The sequence below is a fragment of the Rhipicephalus microplus genome, chromosome 3 (assembly GCF_043290135.1).
Source record: "Rhipicephalus microplus isolate Deutch F79 chromosome 3, USDA_Rmic, whole genome shotgun sequence".
NCBI classification, from domain to species: Eukaryota; Metazoa; Arthropoda; class Arachnida; order Ixodida; family Ixodidae; genus Rhipicephalus; species Rhipicephalus microplus.
The window spans coordinates 137,232,552-137,251,571 of record NC_134702.1 but is presented as its reverse complement, the minus strand read 5'-3'; the positions used below and the strand labels follow the sequence as shown (position 1 = coordinate 137,251,571).

General features: G+C 44.0%; 1 protein-coding gene across 2 annotated transcripts; it reads right to left on the bottom strand.

Moving 5' to 3' along the window:
• Positions 1-4,701: 4,701 nt before the first annotated feature.
• On the bottom strand, positions 4,702-16,468 carry LOC119159942 (uncharacterized). 2 transcript variants are annotated; one of them, XR_012894383.1, is made up of 5 exons: positions 16,373-16,468; positions 15,610-15,710; positions 8,171-8,272; positions 5,067-5,205; positions 4,702-4,923 (listed from the first exon to the last, which is right to left on the bottom strand). XR_012894383.1 is itself a non-coding variant. In XM_037412731.2 (4 exons), the coding sequence occupies exons 1-4, from the start codon at positions 16,413-16,415 to the stop codon at positions 4,720-4,722; spliced, it is 450 nt and encodes a 149-aa protein (XP_037268628.2). In that variant the 5' UTR covers positions 16,416-16,468; the 3' UTR covers positions 4,702-4,719. The 2 variants fall into 2 exon arrangements, 1 of the variants encoding a protein (XP_037268628.2); XM_037412731.2 differs by lacking the exon at positions 5,067-5,205.
• Positions 16,469-19,020: the final 2,552 nt, after the last annotated feature.

Sequence of the window (19,020 nt, the reverse complement as noted above, 5' to 3'; positions counted from 1 at the left end):
AGGTGACACCCCACGATTCCTTCGAAGCACTATCAATATTTGGGGTTTAACGCCCCAAAACCAGCATATGATTATGAGAGACACAGTAGTGGAGTGCTCCGGAGATTTTGACCACCTGGGGTTTTGACCACCTCGGTTTGACCACCTGGGTGACTACAACATTTCCGCCTCCGTCAGAAACGCAGCTGCCACAGCCGAGATTTGATCGCGCGACCTAAAGGTCAGCAGCAGAGCACCTTAGCCACTAGACCACCATGGTGGGGCCAAACTATAAAGTTAGGAAGACAGCATGGAGAATGTAGTAGAGGGCTGCGTAAATTTCAACCGCCTGGGTTCTTTTAACATGCATGCAAATCTGAGCAAATGGGCATACATTTCCGCCTCCATCAGAAATGCAGCCGCCGCAATTGGTATTCGATCCCATGACCTGCGGGTCAGCAGTCGAGTACCTTCGCCACTAGACCACCGCGGCGGGGCACGAAGCACAATCGACGGTGTCAGCGGCAATCTGGACCCTCATTGATTTGGTTGCACTATCTACTAAAACCGCCCGCAAGCAATTCTTTCTGCTCTCAGTAAGTTGCACAAGTAGCCATCACATCTTTCCAAAAAAAGTTCAATCAAAACATCAGGGAGTGACCACTGTTTTCAATATGTGAAAGTTCTTGCTAAGTATTTAGATTGCGAATATTGTTAGTGTTATATAATAGTAATTTGAGGCTCATTTTCTCTGTCTCTCTGAGCCTGTGTATAAATTATTGTAATCTCAACAATGAAAATAAACAAACATCTCGGCTTATCAAACAGATTTCTTTAGGGTTGATTACATCTGAAGGAGAAATTGTCGAGCAAAAGCAACGCACGTATAGACACAACCGTGCGCCTTGTCCCCCTGGTGCTGTTTTGCACTACAATTCTTTTCAGCATCTCCGAGTATATTCGCTCCAAATACCTGCCCTTTCAACCCAGCATTTTCTGAGAGCTCGGGAGTCTGTTGACTTCACGTGTTAGATGGTTCGGTGCAGAATAAAAAAAAATTGGCCCTGTATATGCATGTTATTACGCAAATGTCGTTCGAAAGACGATAGTCTTGCGTGTGGAGAGAGTTAACAAAACGTTTATTTGATGTTCTGTGCAAGAAAATCAGTAAATGGTATTCTGGAGACGCTGCGTTAGAGTGCCTCGAGCGTGCAGTGGAGGCGAACGAGCGCATCAAGTCACGTCACACGTGAGACATGAGCGTAATCTGGAAGTTTTGTTAGAAAAGGAAGCACGTGGCTCTGAGACGGGTGTGCGCGCCCGTCTCAGAGGTGATAAAGCGTAGAACGCAAGGCGATAGGTAGGTGCCACCACCACCTCGTCTCAGCAAAGCTTTGGAAACACTCGCCTTTTCGTGCAAGCGTTGCATGGTCAGCGCAGCGTGATAAGCGCTATGGTCCCTAACATTACTAATTTATGCCTTTGGTAGTAAAAGACGCACATGCAGATTACATACGTATTGTTATGGTGTCCCAGACATGCGCAATATTTGTTTTTCAATCGACAATTGCCAAAGCACGAACGCTAAGCCTTGAGCAACATTGGAGGGCGCTGCGGATGGGGTCGGCTGTTTCAAACACCCGTAGTCTTTAGGAGTGGACAAACAGACAAATGTACAGACAGACAGACCAAAATTTTTGCGTCGAAGGTCCCTAAGAAAAATTTTAATAAAAAGGGCGCGGATATAATCAGCTAACGTGGTTGCTTGGGGGAGTTGGTGCGACATGATTCGCATAAAAAAACAGCGCCAATAACGAGAGACAAGAAAAAGAAGGAGGCAGACAGCGGCACTGAACTTACAACAAGATTTATTTGCCAGAACCGCACAATATATACTTGGGCAGTATCTAACAAAAAAAGAAAATACAAAACAAACAAAACAGAATCCACCTAACAACCACATAGTCATCTCCACAACGCACCATGAGCAGCACGTGTGCTAACGTGCCGAAGGAAATCTATTTCTTTTAATGATAGTGCAATCGAAGGCCTGCTGACACATGCACTGCCCAGCCTTTCTATTTCTGAAGCCTCATAAATTTCACGTATCAACTGGTCCCGATGCCGCCTAATGACGGTACAAAGCTGAAAATCAGGGACACAGCCGCAGTCTCGGCAATGAATGCCGAGATGGCCCGAAACTGTAGAGGAGACGTTGTGAGCGTGCTCTTTCAGCCGCTCATTTAAACACCTGTCTGTTTGGCCGATGTACCACTTGCCGCAAGACAGGGGTGGCGAGAAAAACCTTAGCATGGAAATTTTCTTTAACGCGAAAACGCACAAAGTTAACTGTCCTTTTCGTGTTATAGTATCAGAGGCCAACTCGTGGCAAAAAATACTGGCACAATTTCTTCAGGGAAAACTGATGTTATGAAGCATAGACGATCCATTCCTAGCAAAAAGTTCCGATGATGTAATTTCCGTGCTGAAAGATAACAAATTTTATGGCTACCAGGCATGCTCAATAGATATTAAAGATCTGTACTACTCATTGCCACACAGTGAGCTTCTAGCTTGCATTCGCGGGTGCATTGACAGTTTTGGCGTTGTGAATTACCAGAATGCAGTAGGCATATCTGTTGAAGGTTTTATGGAACTGCTACAGTATTACCTGAGGTCGACATTTGCAGAATGGGACGATCATATTTACTTGCAATGTCAAGGGGTGTGCATAGGATCCTGCTTTGCGCCCATTTTGAGTGATTTATTTTTAGCCAGCCGTGATCGTGCCATTCAGAATTGCTTGGGATCCACATCTGTTAGGAGAGTATTCCGCTATGTTGACGATTTCCTTGTGTTGTTTCAAGCTGGAACCTCCTCGGATGGTCCGCCTTTGACTAGTATTTTAGAAATTTTCAGTAAGTGTCTTTCTCCGCTTGTTATAACACATGAAGTTCCGGACAGAGGAGCCATCAGGTTCCTAGATTTGATGTTAACGTTGAGTCCTTCCCACGTGTGTTGGGCCTATGAGCCACGCGCCAACAAGCCAATCCTCCCTTTTGGTTCAGCACATTCGAAAGTGGTGAAGCGCGCTATTGCTAAGATTTGCTATACAAACGCTTTGCGAAAGTCCTGCTATCACACAATTCTGTCCAGCTTTAATAAGCAAACTAAATGCCTTACAGAAGCTGGTTTCCCGATGTACGTTTTGACCGCCGTTGCTGAGTGTCTACTCAGAGAAATCAGAACGAGCCCAGAAAATAATGCTCAGAACCGTACAAAGGATAAGGGACGTGGGAAACGAAACTTCGTCGTTATTCCCTATATCCATGGCGTCCCCCACAATCTCAAAAAAGTAGCCAGCAGGTGCGACGTAGACCTGGTTTTTTCTGCCCCAGAAAAACTGGCTAGGTTGTGCAGAGCCGTGAATCCTGGTTCGAGGGGCGAGCGAGGCTGCAAAGTCAAGCATCGAAAGAAGTACGTTCCACGCATTGAAGGAGTGGTGTACTCGCTACCCCTGTTTTGCGCCAAGTGGTACATCGGCCAAACAGGCAGGTGTTTAAATGAGCGGCTGAAAGAGCACGCTCACAACGTCTCCTTTACAGTTTCGGGCCATCTCGGCATTCATTGTCGAGACTGCGGCTGTGTCCCTGATTTTCAGCTTTGTACCGTCATTAGGCGGCATCGGCATCAGTTGATACGTGAAATTTATCAGGCTTCAGAAATAGAAAGGCTGGGCAGTGCATGTGTCAGCATGCCTTCAATTGCGCTGTCATTAAAAGAAATAGATTTCCTTCGGCACGTTAGCACACGTGCTGCTCATGGTGCGTTGTGGAGATGACTATGTGGTTGTTAGGTGGATTCTGTTTTGTTTGTTCTGTATTTTTTTTCTTTTGTTAGATACTGCCCAAGTATATATTGGGCGGTTCTGGCAAATAAATCTTGTTGTAAGTTCAGTGCCGCTGTCTGTCTCCTTCTTTTTCTTGTCTCTCGTTATTGGCGCTGTGTTTTTTTATGTGGATATAATCAGCACTTTGAGAGAGGCAGGGCTTCTGCGTTAGACCCTCCACCGTGAGGCACGGGTCGCCGGAAAAATACCGATACCCATAATGTACATTTAAAAAAACGCGGTGACATGCCAATGCAGAAATGTTTAGATGCCCCATTATTACGAGTAGTAAGTGCAGCCTGGGCAATATGCACTAGGACCTAGTTAGTGGCTCTGACTAAGACTTGGCATCTCTCTTCAACCAGTTATATGCTTTCACGTGAGTGAAATGACGCCGAGGTGCTGTGATCTAGTATGTGGCTACAATTGGTTAGGTGACTACGTCGGTAAATTTGGATGATTAGGGCAGCCACGTGTTCTGTATCTTCTTCAGTACACCCTTTGTTGTTCTTGTTTTCGGTTTTCAGTTTTGCTGATCGAATTCCCATCGGAGCACTTTGCGTTGCACGTCATATTTGTGGCATTTGCCATTCCGTTAGAAGACCTGAATATAAAAGAGCAGTGATTCAGCGGAGTTTGCATACATCATATGACTTCGAAATCCTTTAGTGTGGTTAAAATAGATGGCTAAAATAGCTCATAAGAATAAAAGTCACCTAGATTTGAAATCAATCTCTCGGTCATTCCTAAGCATGCGTCGCTGCATAAATATCATTTCTTCTTGACCAATACTGCAGGGCAGTTATGAAGAAAACGTGCGAAAGCAGCTGCACTCATTGTTGGGCAGTGCTTTATTCAAGGATGTTCTCCTTTTTGACGCCAACTTTTCCTTTGGTTGCACTGTAGAGAGTGTCTAGCAATTTGTCTCCTCCCGGTATCGCCACCTGAATGAACTTTGCAATGTCACTGATGGCGCTTCTCCGGAAACGGCGTGCGTGGTGGGGCACACTGCCGTGGGTACAGCCTTTGAAGGTACACGGAACAGTTGATGCTTCCTGGGAAGAGCAACAAATTTATTTTTTCGGAACCAATGACTCTAAAAGACAAAATGCAGTAAAAATGAAAACGAAAACTTGCCGTTTAGCAAGCACACTCGATGAAATGACAGAAGAAAGTCGTGAAGTTTGAAATACCTCACCTTTGGGACAGTTGGCACTCATTCTAAAGTGGTTGAACACAAAACAGTGTGACGACAAACGTATCCACAAGACAGATGGTCTACAAAGTCGGCTTTCTGACATTTGCGAAAAGCTTAGCGAGTATTCGGTTCAATTCATCTAGGCCAGACAAAAAGAGAGATAGAAATAAATACAGTTGAAATTTGGAGCTAATGAACAACTACCTAATACTGACAGCCATATGTTGAAACAAGCGCACTCATACTTCAACACATGGCAGATATCCAGTGATTAGACACACGATGCACATGTCCATGTACACATCAGGTCCAGATGCACAGCTCCAGTGATTACATGTACGGGCTCGGTGAGCTTCGTTTTTTTTTATTTGCAACGTATAATGTGCGATAATCTCACTTTGAATTCAAGTCGGACCATACAAATTAAGGTGTGGAGCAATTTTTCTTGAATACATTTTCTGAAGCGTATACCTCAACATCAGCACAAGAGTGCTCGTTTTTTTTACCATCTTCTTAAAATTCGGATTAACGTATAGAGTTACACCGGATGACATTGAGTACAGCATGGCAACACTACCAGTTAATATGTTAATGGACGACAGGCTTATTTCGCTTTTGAAATTACACATAATTCTACAAGCGAATCTTCCATTTGTCAGAGGTTCCAGTAGCTGAGGAGGTGAGTGTAGTAAAAATAGTAGAAAGACTAGAAAGTTTGCACACTGGCACAAAATAGTAGTGCGTTTATCTCGTATCAGTAGTAATCACATGTGTCATTGTCGCTAATCCAATGACAGTTGCTTGAAATACTCTTCAGTGATAGTTACTAAAAGAAAGATGACAAAATATTAAAACGTACTGCGAAGGTAGGAGTTTCAAAACGTTCAGATTGATTAGCAAGAAGACAGTACTATTAACTGAGGTACTTCGTAGGCATAGAAAAAAATGTCCAGAAACTAGGTCACATGTTCATTTGTAGATACAAATTTTTTGTACCAATTTTTATTTAAACAGAACATAGCACTCTGCTGAATACGTAAATGCACAATTTTGACAATTTATTTTGACAATTTATTAACAGTTTTATAGAATAGACATCAGCAGCCTTCACCGAGCCGCCAATATTACAAGGGAAAGCTGTCTCGTCAGCCCCAGACTGCATGCCTTAAATGAGGTCAAATATTCCCCTAAATATTTGAAGCAACTTAATAGATAATCATCATCATCATCATCATCACCACCATCATCATCATCAGCCTGACTACATTCACTGCAGGACAAAGGCCTCTCCCATGTTCCGCCAGTTAACCTGGTCCTGTGCTTGCTGCTGCCAATTTATACCCGCAAACTTTTTAATGTCATCTGCCCACCTAACCTTCTGTCTCCCCCTAACCCACTTGACTTCTCTGGGAATACAGTTAGTTACCCTTAATGACCAGCGGTTATCCTGTCTACGCACTACATGCCCGGCCCATGTCCATTTCCTCTTCTTGATTTCAACTATGACATCCTTAACACCCGTTTGTTCCCTAATCCACTCTGCTCTCTTGTTGTCTCTTAAAGTGACACCTACCATTTTTCTTTCCATTGCTCGCTGCGTCGTCCTCAATTTAAGCTGAACCCTCTTTCTAAGTCTCCAGGTTTCTGCTCCGTAGCCAAGTACCGGCAAGATACAGCTGTTATATACCTCTCTCTTGAAGGATAGTGGCAATCTACCTGTCATAATTTGAGGAATTGCAAAATTGAGAGTGCTTGCCAAGTGTGCTCCACCCCATTCTTATTCTTCTAGTTACTTCAATCTCGTGGTTCGGCTCCACGGTTATTGCCTGCCCTAAGTAGACATAGTCTTTTACAACTTGAAGCGCACTATCACCTATCTCGAAGTGCTGCCCTTTTCCGAGGTTGTTGTACATTACTTTCGTTTTCTGCAGATTAACTTTAAGACCCGCCTTTCTGCTCTCCTTGTCTAACTCCGTGATCATGAGTTGCAATTCGTCCCCTGAGTTACTCAGCAATGCAATGTCATCGGCGAAGCGCAGCTTACTAAGGTATTCTCCATTAACTCTTATCCCTTCCTGTTCCCATTCAAGGCTTCTGAAAACCTCCTGTAAGCACGCGGTAAATATCATTGGGGAGATTGTGTCCCCCTGCCTTACACCCTTCTTGATTGGTATTCTGTTGCTTTCTTTATGAAGCACTATGGTAGCAGTTGATCCCCTGTAGATTTCTTCCAGGATGTTTATATATACTGCATCGACACCCTGATACCGCAGTGTCTGCATGACGGCTGATATTTCTACTGAATCAAACGCCTTGTCGTATTCTATGAAGGCTATCTATAATGGTTGGTTATATTCTGAGTATTTCTCTATTACCTGATTGATAGTATGAATGTGGTCGATTGTTGAGTAGCCTGTTCGAAATTCTGCTTGTTCTTTTGGTTGATTGAATTCCAGTGTTTTCTTTACTCTATTAGCAATTACCTTTGTAAATAGCTTGTATACTACAGAGAGCAAGCTGATTGGCCTGTAATTTTTCAAGTCCTTGTCATCTGGTTTCTTATGTATTAAGATGATGTAAACGTTCTTCCCAGACTCTGGTATTCTTCCCGTCAGGAGACACCTTGTAAACAGGGTGGCTAGTTTTTCTAACACAATCTGTCCTTCATCTTTCAGCAGATCTAATGTTACCTGATCCTCACCAGCAGCTTTGCCTCTTTGCATGCTTTCCAAAGCTTTTCTTACTTCTTCTATCATTACTGGTGTGGTGTCAGTAATGATAGAAGAACTAAGAAAAGCTTACTTGGCGTAGTAGTTAGAGTGACGATGGCATAGTGGTTAGAGCATCGCCCTTGCATGCAAAAGGTACGTGGTTCAAATCCCGGTGCGGCGCAGTTCCCAACCGGATAAAAAAAATCCGCGTGGTGATGGAACTGCATTAAGAGGCCTGGGGTGCGGCCTCGCCGGAAACCATCGCCAAGAACGCACTCCCTCACCAGAGAAGGATTAGCCACCCTGGTGCAGGATCTGGCCACTGCCTCTCACATGCGTACGTCAAATGAATAATCTCTAATTATTAAACGCGCGCAACGTAGTAGTCCCAACCTCACAGGGCAGCATATGATAAGTCCACGTCAGTTTGCTTCCAGGAGTTGTAGGCTGTCGGATCTGGACGCAGATGCATCTACATGGTACCCAGGAAGGCTCCTATGACGAGAAACAAAAACCTTTGTACTACAAATAGTATATTATTATTTAGTCAATGCTGGGAATATTTTTCAGGCAGAAAAGTGCGCACTAATGCTACGTTTGCTCGTGTGCTACACAGCTCCACAGTTAGCGTCAATGCGGAGCGCCCTTATGATGGCAGTCTTGGAAAGCGTTTCGAACGCAAATGTGCAGCCACTTGCTAGAGCACTGGAAGGTAAAACAAGAAAAATGTCCCCACTCTCTCCTCTGGAGCCATACGAAGCGTGATGGCTCAGAAGCACAGCTGCGCATTCACTTTTCGCTGAGGTCACTTCAAAGCGAAGGGCACATGAGTGACAATCCAGTGTACCGTCCATAACCACTTGTAAGAACACCTAAAAGAGCTCCGAGCTGGAATACAGTACAGTAGAAACTCGTTAGTACGTTTCTTATGAAAACCAGAAATAAGTCATATTATGCAAAGCCCTATGAACAGAAGATGTAATAAAAAATTAGTGCAGCTTCGCACAAGTGGTACCAAGATTGAAGGAATAGTGGAGCAGGTTAGATTTTTTGTTTCTTTATGGTGCTTTTTTCTTTTCTGTTAGTTTCTTGTGTTCATTTACAGTTTTAGTTGTGTTTTTTAACTTTTTTGCATTTAGTTCTAATTATGTTATTGTCATACCACTTTTGACTTCTCTCTCGCTCGCTCTACTTATCACTTGCTTTCTCTTTTTCAAGCGCTATAACTTCTCAGTGTGCTGCATACTTGATCATCATCACGACACTCAATGAACAAGAAACCGAAGACTTTTCTTTGACGTGAGCGAGCGCTCATTATGCTACCCCTTTCAGTCACGGTGTGTATAAATGAAGACGCCAACTGCAATGGCACGCCAGGCACCACCTGTTTCGTAAAATGGCTTGAAACTTAGTGTGCACACTCCTGCGGGCCTCCTGAGTGAACAACTGGTGATCATTTAACTTTATTATGCAGCGTGTTGCTGCAGAAGGTAACATTGCTGTATACACAACCACGTTCGAGGATTGTCCGACGCGACGCGTTCCAGTACCAGCGCGAAAAGTTTTATTTATTCGCTCGAAACAAATACAACTGAAAAACAAACTAGTCATGCATTTCCAACCTATCAGTGGGTATTTATGCAATTACTGAAGCTGAATGGTGGGTGAACAGTTAGATAATTAGTTACACACTCATTTGCTTTAATTGCAAAAACTTACTGAACACAACGTTTTCCTTCATTTTCTTATTCGGAATGCAATACTGTGTGCCTTGGAGTTATGCCACGTGAATTTGACCCGTTTATGACAGTGCATCAAAATTGTTGACTGAAGGGGCTACAGGTGGCTGTGCTATAAGCTGTACTGCCTGCGTTAATATAGTTATCAAGGCGCTCGAAGACCATGAGGAAGCAGACTTTTCAATGGTGCGAGTATGGCCTCGAATCGCATTGGTACAGGCGGTTTTGCAAGCATATGCCAAGCAACGAAAGCAGCATACAATAGGCCAGCCTCCTTAAGTGTTCCCCACATAAAAAGAAGAAAGCATGAATGATCAGGTCACATATTTTCAAGTGAATGAATGTGCGTAAAAAACAAGGACGCAGAAAGAACGAGTGAGAACACGCGGGGGGCGGGGGGGGGGGGGGCTCCTTCTTGATCTGGAATAGAAGCCAGGCAGGCATTTGTGGTAGAGAGCGATTTTGTGTCCTGGATGCTATGATAAGAACGGGAGAGAGAGAAAAGTTTGGGAAAGAAAAAGATAAAATAGGAATTTTATGTCCGCCTCCCTTTGTGAGGGTGCGGCTCAGCACCTATGGGGATGGAGAAAGGGCAGTAAAGATGGCATGAAGAAGAGAACATAGAAATAAGTGAGATGCGTGGCTTGTCAGCGCAGATAAGAGCTTGATGGTAAAGCGCTCGGGTGGAGGGTGGCGAGGCCGGAAGGAACCGCGAACTCGAGCAACGCTTGTACGGCCGGTATGTTGGACCTTGCGGTAAAACGAAGTGCTTCGCAGTTGTCACAGGGAGAAGGCGATAGCGGCTCAGCATCATACGCTGTTCAGCAGTAAGTGCAATGCAGAAACACATGATATGCACCAGTGTTTCATCATCACCGCATCTGCGGCACGGCACGCAGGCGATGAACAGCGACCCATAGAAAACACGTGGCTTATGAAATACACGGGGCCTCCTCGTTCCCAGCTACTCGAAAGTGCGAAAAAAGCCACTGGAATGACAAACGTACACGCCTATATCTGATGGCAATGAGCTTGGCGTGCAGCAGAACCACGATTATTCCCGCTTCGCCCAGCTGCAGAAGCGCTTGAAGGGCTTGCCGGCAGTCACCGAGGATCGCCACAGGCTGCTCGGCCTTTTAGCATTAGCATATGGTAGTCGGCTTCCATATTTAATCTAGCCAATTTGGCTACAGTGGAGCTGGCGTGAAAAGGTATGCGGCTTCGGATAGCTGTTGCAGTCTTCCGAATGAGGCAGCCGCGGCCGAACGGAGATTGTCTTGAAGAGACCCGTCAAGTGAGCCCGAGGAGATGCCCCTGATGCTTGTCGGGGAATTTCGCCATGACTGAAGCTCGCACGCGAGTGCCCCCTAATGGGAAAGTTGTCCAGCTTCAACTGCACGTCCCGATGCTGCTGGTTTGGTGTAGGGTGCTAAAGAGGACAGGGAGCATGACTGACATCTTTATAATGAAGGCGGATCTAGTGAATTCTAAGGAGTAGGGCAGCTTCACAGTCTCCCAAGGAGAAAAGCACCCTCGCGGGCTGCGTGCAAACGGCCCACATGATGCAGCACCTGTCCTCAACATTAGTAGTGACACAGGCCATGGTTGTGCATCCGCCAAAGAAGGCGCCAGTTGCGCCAGTGACAGTGCATAGGTTTGCACAGCCGTTGCAGCCCCCATGGAGAGCCGAAGCGTCGGACGCGGGGTGCACCCTTGGCCATGGCGAAAACAAACTTCAAGTACGGGGAGGGGGGCGGCTGGTGTGCCCACCGCTGGCTATGCCAATGACAAGACGAGCACTGAACTAACATTTGCTGTTTGTCCAGCGCTCGTGCTCTCACTTTTTTTCTGCAAATTCGTTTTTAAGCACGGCCGTTCACTTCACAACCTGCATGCTCCATGAGGAACTCACTATTACTGAACTACATTAAAGTAGCTTGTCTATTTGCACTGCACTGCCTAGTTTCAACGTCTAGGAGTAAATACTTTTAAAAAAAGTCACAGATTTGGTGTAAAGGCGAAGCAATAACCGCGATAGCAACAAATTGGAAGGTCACGCGCAGAATGGAAAGCAGATCGAAACGTGCCCCGCATTTATCACGCAAAAATGACGCAAAAAACGTACTAACAGGTACAGATGCACGCGAATAAACGTCCCAATTGTTCCTTCGCTGTCTGAAATGCGCGCGCTTTTCGCAAACGGAGACTGCAATGATTGCAGTGACCATTGTGCGCCCGGTAACTACGACAGAATTGTTCCAGGTAATGCCCGAGGCCAGGCAAGACGTACGATTCTCCCCTCTCCACCGCGACACAAGAGCGCGAGAGGAAGCGTCACTCTCCTTCTCTAAGCTGGCCAAAGTACACGTGGGAGATTAGAGCAAGCGCTGCCGCGCGATGTGGTGACGCGCGCTCATTGCGCCATCTTGCTGGCAGTGCTTAAGTGTGATAATTCCGCCCGAGATTCCCATGAACAGCGGTAAGTGGTAGATATAAATAGCTTAACGTTTAAACGGTATAGTAAGTGATTTTCGGGGACTCTGTGGTTAACTGCTTGCACTCACGATTCAGAGGACCCAAGTTTGATTCCGCGCGCCAGAGTCTTCCTGTGTTTTTTTTCTTTCAGGCATTTTCATATATATAGATACGTATGCATATATGGTTAGGGACGTCGACGGCAATGCCGGCGGCAAAATGTAATCAAAAGTGTTAATATATTTGCTATTGCAATAAAAGTGCTTTACATAATTCTTTAAAATATTTTGTTTTGGAGCATAATCACCATTAGTGAGCGCAGTGCCTTTGCTTGGCGGAGATCTTTCCCCCCCAAAACCGATGCCACTTTTGCTTCAGCAAGTATGACACCTGCATGTCATGACTTGTTGGAATACGGTTTGACCTAAGCGAGTAGACAGAAGAATGAACGAAGCATTTCTTGATATTTAAGTCAAGATCGGCTTTAGCGGTCACATTTGACTTAATCTTTGGCAAACATTTTGTAGCATGAAAATGCATAAAATAATGTTATCACCAAAGAACACTAGCTGGGCACAAAAATAAAACAAATTGGGTCTAGGCGCCGACAATATTTTTGAAGTATTGTGTCGAGAGATTCTGCTGCACTAAAGAAACAAAAACAAACACTTGTGCATTCAGATCACTCGTAAACGATCAGCCGTATGTAACCCTACACAGTGCTCACGCTAGACGCTGTCTGTAGAGAGTCGCGAAAGAATTAGCACGTAATCGCAATAGTTTTAGGTGCTTTAGCAGAACATTCAGATACGAAAATCAGGAGCCCTTCGGTGGGGCTGGCATATTACTGGTTTTCTCATTTCTCTCTTTTTTTCTAGCTTTACTTTTTTCGATTTGTTTCCTGGTACAGATTCACTCCTGTCACTCTTCATTTTCTCTCGTCTTTCACTTTCTAGTTTTCTGTTTTTCTCTTTTTCTCTCTTCTTTTCTGTCCTTCTTTCACATTTCTCTCTTTCTTGCTTCCCTTCTTCGTGTATATCTTTCTTACTTGTTCAATCCACATCACCTCCTCCCCCCTCACTGCTCTCTCCTCCTAACCTACGAACATAAAACCCCTCCCAACACCCATTCCTCTCACTCTCCTCTAATTCTTCCTCTACGTCCCCCCCCCCCCTTCCCTCCAAGTGTCACAGTTAAGGTGTACTCGCCTGAGAGACAGTTGCTGCGTTACTTAACCCTACTGTTCACCCTCCTTTAATTCAAGAATCTCTTTTCCTGTTTCGTTCCGTCACACCACCAAACAGCACCTTCATTCACACGTTTAGCAGCTCAATCCTTCAGTTGCATTTCGCATTAGTGACACGGATGCGTTCATATTCAGACACCAATAAAAGACGACAACACGCAATGACAAGATGCTCCGGTAAACACTCAGATTTTGATACTATAAACGGCTGAACACCTAAGAGATCACGATAGAGTGACCATCTGGCATTGGAAAGGGTTCATATAATTACGGATGTGACCAGCGCATTTTCGAGAGCCGCATTTATTTACCTTCACACTCATGGCACTGGGTCTGCATCGTGCTGCCGCAAAAATCTGTGGCACGCCAACCTCCTATATGTTTTTTCGCGACAGTGTCAAATATTCCGCGAAAAAAAAAAGATTGATTATAGAAGAGTGACTGCAAGAAAAGGACTCGTTGCTTTCGATCAACGTTTCTAAGATCGTTTTACTTTGTTAATTTCTTTATACACCAGCGTTTTCCTGCTTTGAAATCAGCAAAAAGAGTGAAGTTCTTCTTTTGCATGGCGTAAAAGAATGTTTCTCTGCAGCTCAACTACAAATTTTGCAGAGCATTTCTGCGTGTTCGTCCATTTTAAAATAATAATAATAATAATAATAATAATAATAATAATAATTACATGATAGTGACAACATTAAATATATTTATGGGGTTATAGGTCTAAAAACAGCAATATTAATACCAGATTGATGGATTGATATGTGGGGTTCAACGTCCCAAATTCACCATGTCATTAAGAGAGACGCAGTAGTGGAGGGCTCCAAGAATTTCGAACACCTGTTTTTTTTTATTGAAATATCAAATAAACGAAAGAGTTTTTTCACCGTGTCTTGGCGACGGCTGCCTCTTTCTACTTGATTGGTACAAATAAAGAAAAAAAAACAATAGCATATATACACATATCAGTCCTACATGGTTGAGAGCAAAAGTTCACCTACACCTGGGTTTGTTTAACGTGCACCCAAATCTGAGCACACGGTTCTACGTTTCCGCCTTCATTGGAAATACAGCCACCGCAGCCGTGATTCGATCCCGTGACCTGCGGGTCAGCAGCCGAGTACCTTAGTCACCAGACGACCGCTGTGGGCTGGTAATATTATGAGGGCCGTTGTGGAAAGCTCTGGAAATTCCAAACACTGGGGTATCACAAGAAATTATAATAATACCTACACGGGCCTATGGCTAATCGCCTGTATCGCAAAACGGCAGCAGATGCCGTGATTCGATCCTGTGGCCTACGGGTCATTCATCGAGCATCATAACTACCAGTACCCCAAGGCGGGTCATAATGTTATTGCGACAGCAACTATATGGACACTCACCGGGTTTTCGCCGTTGTCGTCACTGTCACGTTGTGTGTAGACTACGAATCGATAACATCCCCCTGTCTCCCGGATGCATCGAATGTCCTAACAGCACGTGGAAGCGTGTGAGTGGGAGCAACGAACGTGACTGGAGCATAAATAGGATGAGGCAGCCGATCTCCTCCGCAAAGAGGGTGCACGTGATAAGATCAAACCTCGTGGAAGGCCTTTCACTGATCACTGCTCCTGCAGAAGAGATGCTGGAGGAGCGGGGGCTGTTTGAGATGACCAGCAACTCTGAATTTTTATTACACTGGATACTTTGTAATGACTTTGACTATGCTCTCGCGACCTTGTGTGGTCCGCTGGTGTAGTGTATAGAGCGGTTAAACCATTCGCTGCTAGTCCCAACGAGGCGGGGTCAATCTCGGCCGCGGCAGTCGCATTTTGATAGAGGCAAAATGCTAGAAGCCCGCATACTTTGCTGTCGCAGTGCACGTCTATAAACACTAGATTGTGTAAATTTCCGGAGCTCTCCACTAAGGCGGGCGTCATAATCATATAGTGGCTTTGGCTACCACATCATATATATATATCATATAAATCATATATAGTATCACATATATTAACATAATATCACATATAGTAATAGTATTACTGCCTCATTGCCTCATATATAAAACAAGTACCGTGGTCGCGAGCAAGCACGCTATATCGGCAGGGTCCCGAAAACGGTTCGGATACTTTTTAACACGCTGTGCTCCACACGCAATTGTCTTGAGCAAAATAGCTTTGCTCGATAGGGTAAGCGCAACATTTTACAGCAGTGTTTTGTTGAGTTGCACGAGATCGGAGTAGAGTTAGGCGCCAGCCTTACATTGTACAGAATTTCGAATTCTTGCAGCCGTGACAATTGTGTCGCCCTGGAGGCGGAAATTTTGTAAGCAATACAAGGGCTAACAACAGGTCATCAGCCTGTGCTGTACTTTGCACACTTTTACTTACAAGAACGTCATCCGCAGCTTGTTTAGAGATTCCATGGTAGCCATCACTTGCATGTAGTGGGCTGCACTGAGCAAAGTTAATGACCCACACTGAAAAAAATGCTGTAGAGAAAAACAATACTTGAAGCCGCCATTCACGTGTTCACGAGACGGCGGGCATGTTGTACCGAGGCTCCATATTGCTCCCCTATATTTCTTCCTTCAGCAGGTAAGCAACGAAAACACGTACTTGTACTTTGCACTGTGGACTCTATAATATAATTTTATGAAATTTTAATAATCACACATGCTTCTTTGCGTGAGCTTCATGCAAAATGTGTACTATTGACAATAACGAATAGTGTGATGTCTAATGAATATGTGGGAGCAAATACCGAAAGAACTTTGCTCTAATAATTAAAGCTGTTGTTTGCTCAAGCTGTGTACAGAACTTCTCGTTAAGTCATTGTTAAAAATAATAATCGCACTGTTTTGGAAAAGGTGATACACAAATAAGTGAATAGATGAAATAAATAAATGTCATGAATCACTTGTCATTTGTGCTAGTGCATGGATTGCATCCTGATACACATAATAACTCATCAAAAAAATAAAAACAATCCTAAACATGCTAAATGGGTCCATTTTGTATCTGGGACAGCTAACAAGAGAACATGCTTCCTTGTCAGTAACAGAACACCAGATGCACTAACGACGGAAATGCGAGTGAAAATGTTCTGCTTTGTACAAGTTCAAAAATGTACACATGCCCTAGCGGTGCTCACCAAATATGCACAAAAGAACCCAGGTGCACGCCGTTGATCCCATCTACGGAATATTTCGTGGAACGATAGATGCTTGGGATGATATTGCGAACACATGCTGTACCACTTCGAGCAAAACAATGGAATCCATGGATGTCAGATACGTCTTTCCTATTTCTAGACAAAAGCTCCTAGCCGACGAACAACGCGTGCTTGTCAGTCAAAGACGTGTAAAAGCGGGTTTGTTTCACTGAAAACAGGATGAAGGAGGCTAGATACGTTTCGATAGGGTAGACAACGACTCGTTTTTTTCATACGTTTCAGGTTTTGCCGATGTGTCTCTGTGACCTTCCCGAGTAGCGCATGTCGGCACTGCATATTTTATTACCATAATTAAATAGAATATTTGATTGTAAAAGAAAAACACCTTTTGCTAGACCATTTGATAAGATATTTGTCTGTCGCATAAAATCTTTTATTAGTCTTTTATTTATATTTGGCAAAAAATGGGAAGATAGGCAACGTTAGAGCCGGCTACCCCGACATCATTATGCTAATGTACAAGACACACAAAAATACAAGAAATACATTTGAGCTAGAGGTCCGTCGTTTTTGTTATTTGTCTACTTGCGTTGGTGATTGGTAAACTGAATAAAATGAAACAAAGAATGCGATAACTAGGGATAATCCCGAACACATTGCACCGTGACACACTTGGTTGCTTGCATTGGTAGCGTAATAAACTGTATAAAGTTGATTTTGTTAAAATAAGCAGCGAGAATGGTTTTGCCAGAATAAAACAAAATCACAAAAACCTAGACAACAATAGGATTTTTTTTGAAAACTACTCGGTTCTTGACCAATCGCCTAGCATGAGTGTGTGTGCCGCTGTACAAGCTTCTACTCTACTCTACTCTACTCTACTCTACTCTACTCTACTCTACTCTACTTTTACCAGTTGTTCCTTCTAGCCTGCTAAAAGAAAGCTCACACCACCACAAAGAGGCATGCGCTATCTTCCTCTTCTTCATCTTTGGCTTTTCTCCGGCACACGTGCATTGATAAACCCGGTGTTGGACAGAAGGACGCTGATGAATAGGGTACATGGAAAGAGATAAAGATCAAGAAATAGAAAGAAAAGCGAGAAACTTATTGTGAAAGAAGCTTTTTGTGGAGAAGCGTTTGAAAATCACGTACGCACTATCAGAATCATAGCCCATCGGCTATCCAAGAACGTTAGCAGAGCTTAAGATATATTAGTAAAGGGGATGAGTTGAAACGCGGAAAAAGAAATGTAGAGATAGAGCGGAAGGAAACACAAAGAGAAAGAGAGGGAATGAAGGGATGAAATAACAAATAAAAATTATGAATACATAGAAACAGAAATAGAGAGAGACAAATAAGGCACAGAAAAACTCAGAGCAGACAAAACCGAAAGAAATAAAGAAATGAATCAAAAAGCAATGTGCATCAAAAAGGCGGCCTCACTTCGCACTTTCATCAAGCTTGGCACCAGTTGTGCGAGACTGACTTCATTTTTCAAAATGTTTTCAAAAGTTTCAGGATAACGAAAGTGTTGCACGCTTTCCTATCCTAAAATATAGCGGATGGCATGAAACATCAGGATACCCACAGGAGAAGCAAGCTTTCAAGGAAGACAATCTTCTAGGCCGCGGCAGCGCGTGAAGATGGGGCGAAAGCGTCGCGGCGGAAATGTGATTTTGGCCGCTACCCGACAGACTACGCTCTGGCGTGTTACCATGCTGTACATACTCTTTTATGGACAGACGCATATTTGAAATGCAAAGCAATTCTTAGCTACCTTCGGCTACTTTGAGCGCATCTATCTATCTATCTATCTATCTATCTATCTATCTATCTATCTATCTATCTATCTATCTATCTATCTATCTATCTATCTATCTATCTATCTATCTATCTATCTATCTATCTATCTATCTATCTATCTATCTATCTATCTATCTATCTATCTATCTATCTATCTATCTATCTATCTATCTATCCGCTTACGACTTTCAGCTCTCCTGGCCGTTTAATGATATATCGATACCAAACTTTGTATGCCATAACAATGACTGCTCAAGTGACTAGTCAAAACATTAAAATTATTACATGTATGTCATGAATGTAATGATTTACACTTCATAGTATGGCTGAAAGCTCTTGCGCTGGTTTTGTTCACATGACATGTTGCAAAACTGGTATGGTATGACTTGACTGCATGGCGAACACAAGCGACAGACGCTAACACGAAAATCATGACATGCGTGTCATGTAGCAACATGACCACATGCCACAATCATGATGCGCTCGCGGCCGTTTCGCTAGCTTCACATATGCCAAATTTGGTATTACGTCACGTGAGTGGACGACGAAGGTACGTGAGTAGTGTAAACATGATAATCATGAGATGCTTCTCATACTGTAAGAACATCATTACATGCCACCCTCAAGGCGCCAATAAACTTCGACTTGACCCGGCGCACGCATGGCGTTCGTTTTTTCGCGTCACGCCGGCGATGCCACGCCTGGCGCCGATATGCCTGTCATATGTTCGCAGGGGCACGCAGCGCTGCGTTGCTTTGACGCATGCGCGTTTGAGCGCGCCCGGCATCCCTTCATCAGGAAGAGAGGCAGACCACAGCCAC

Coding starts and splice junctions, on each gene's coding strand:
- LOC119159942 (XM_037412731.2), bottom strand. CDS start 16,415: ATGGGATCAACGGCGTGCACCTGGGTTCTTTTGTGCATATTTG. Junction 15,711..16,372: donor GGTTCTTTTGTGCATATTTG/GTGAGCACCGCT, acceptor TTTTCTCTACAG/CATTTTTTTCAGTGTGGGTC. Junction 4,924..8,170: donor ATCATATGCTGCCCTGTGAG/GTTGGGACTACT, acceptor TGCTCTTCCCAG/GAAGCATCAACTGTTCCGTG.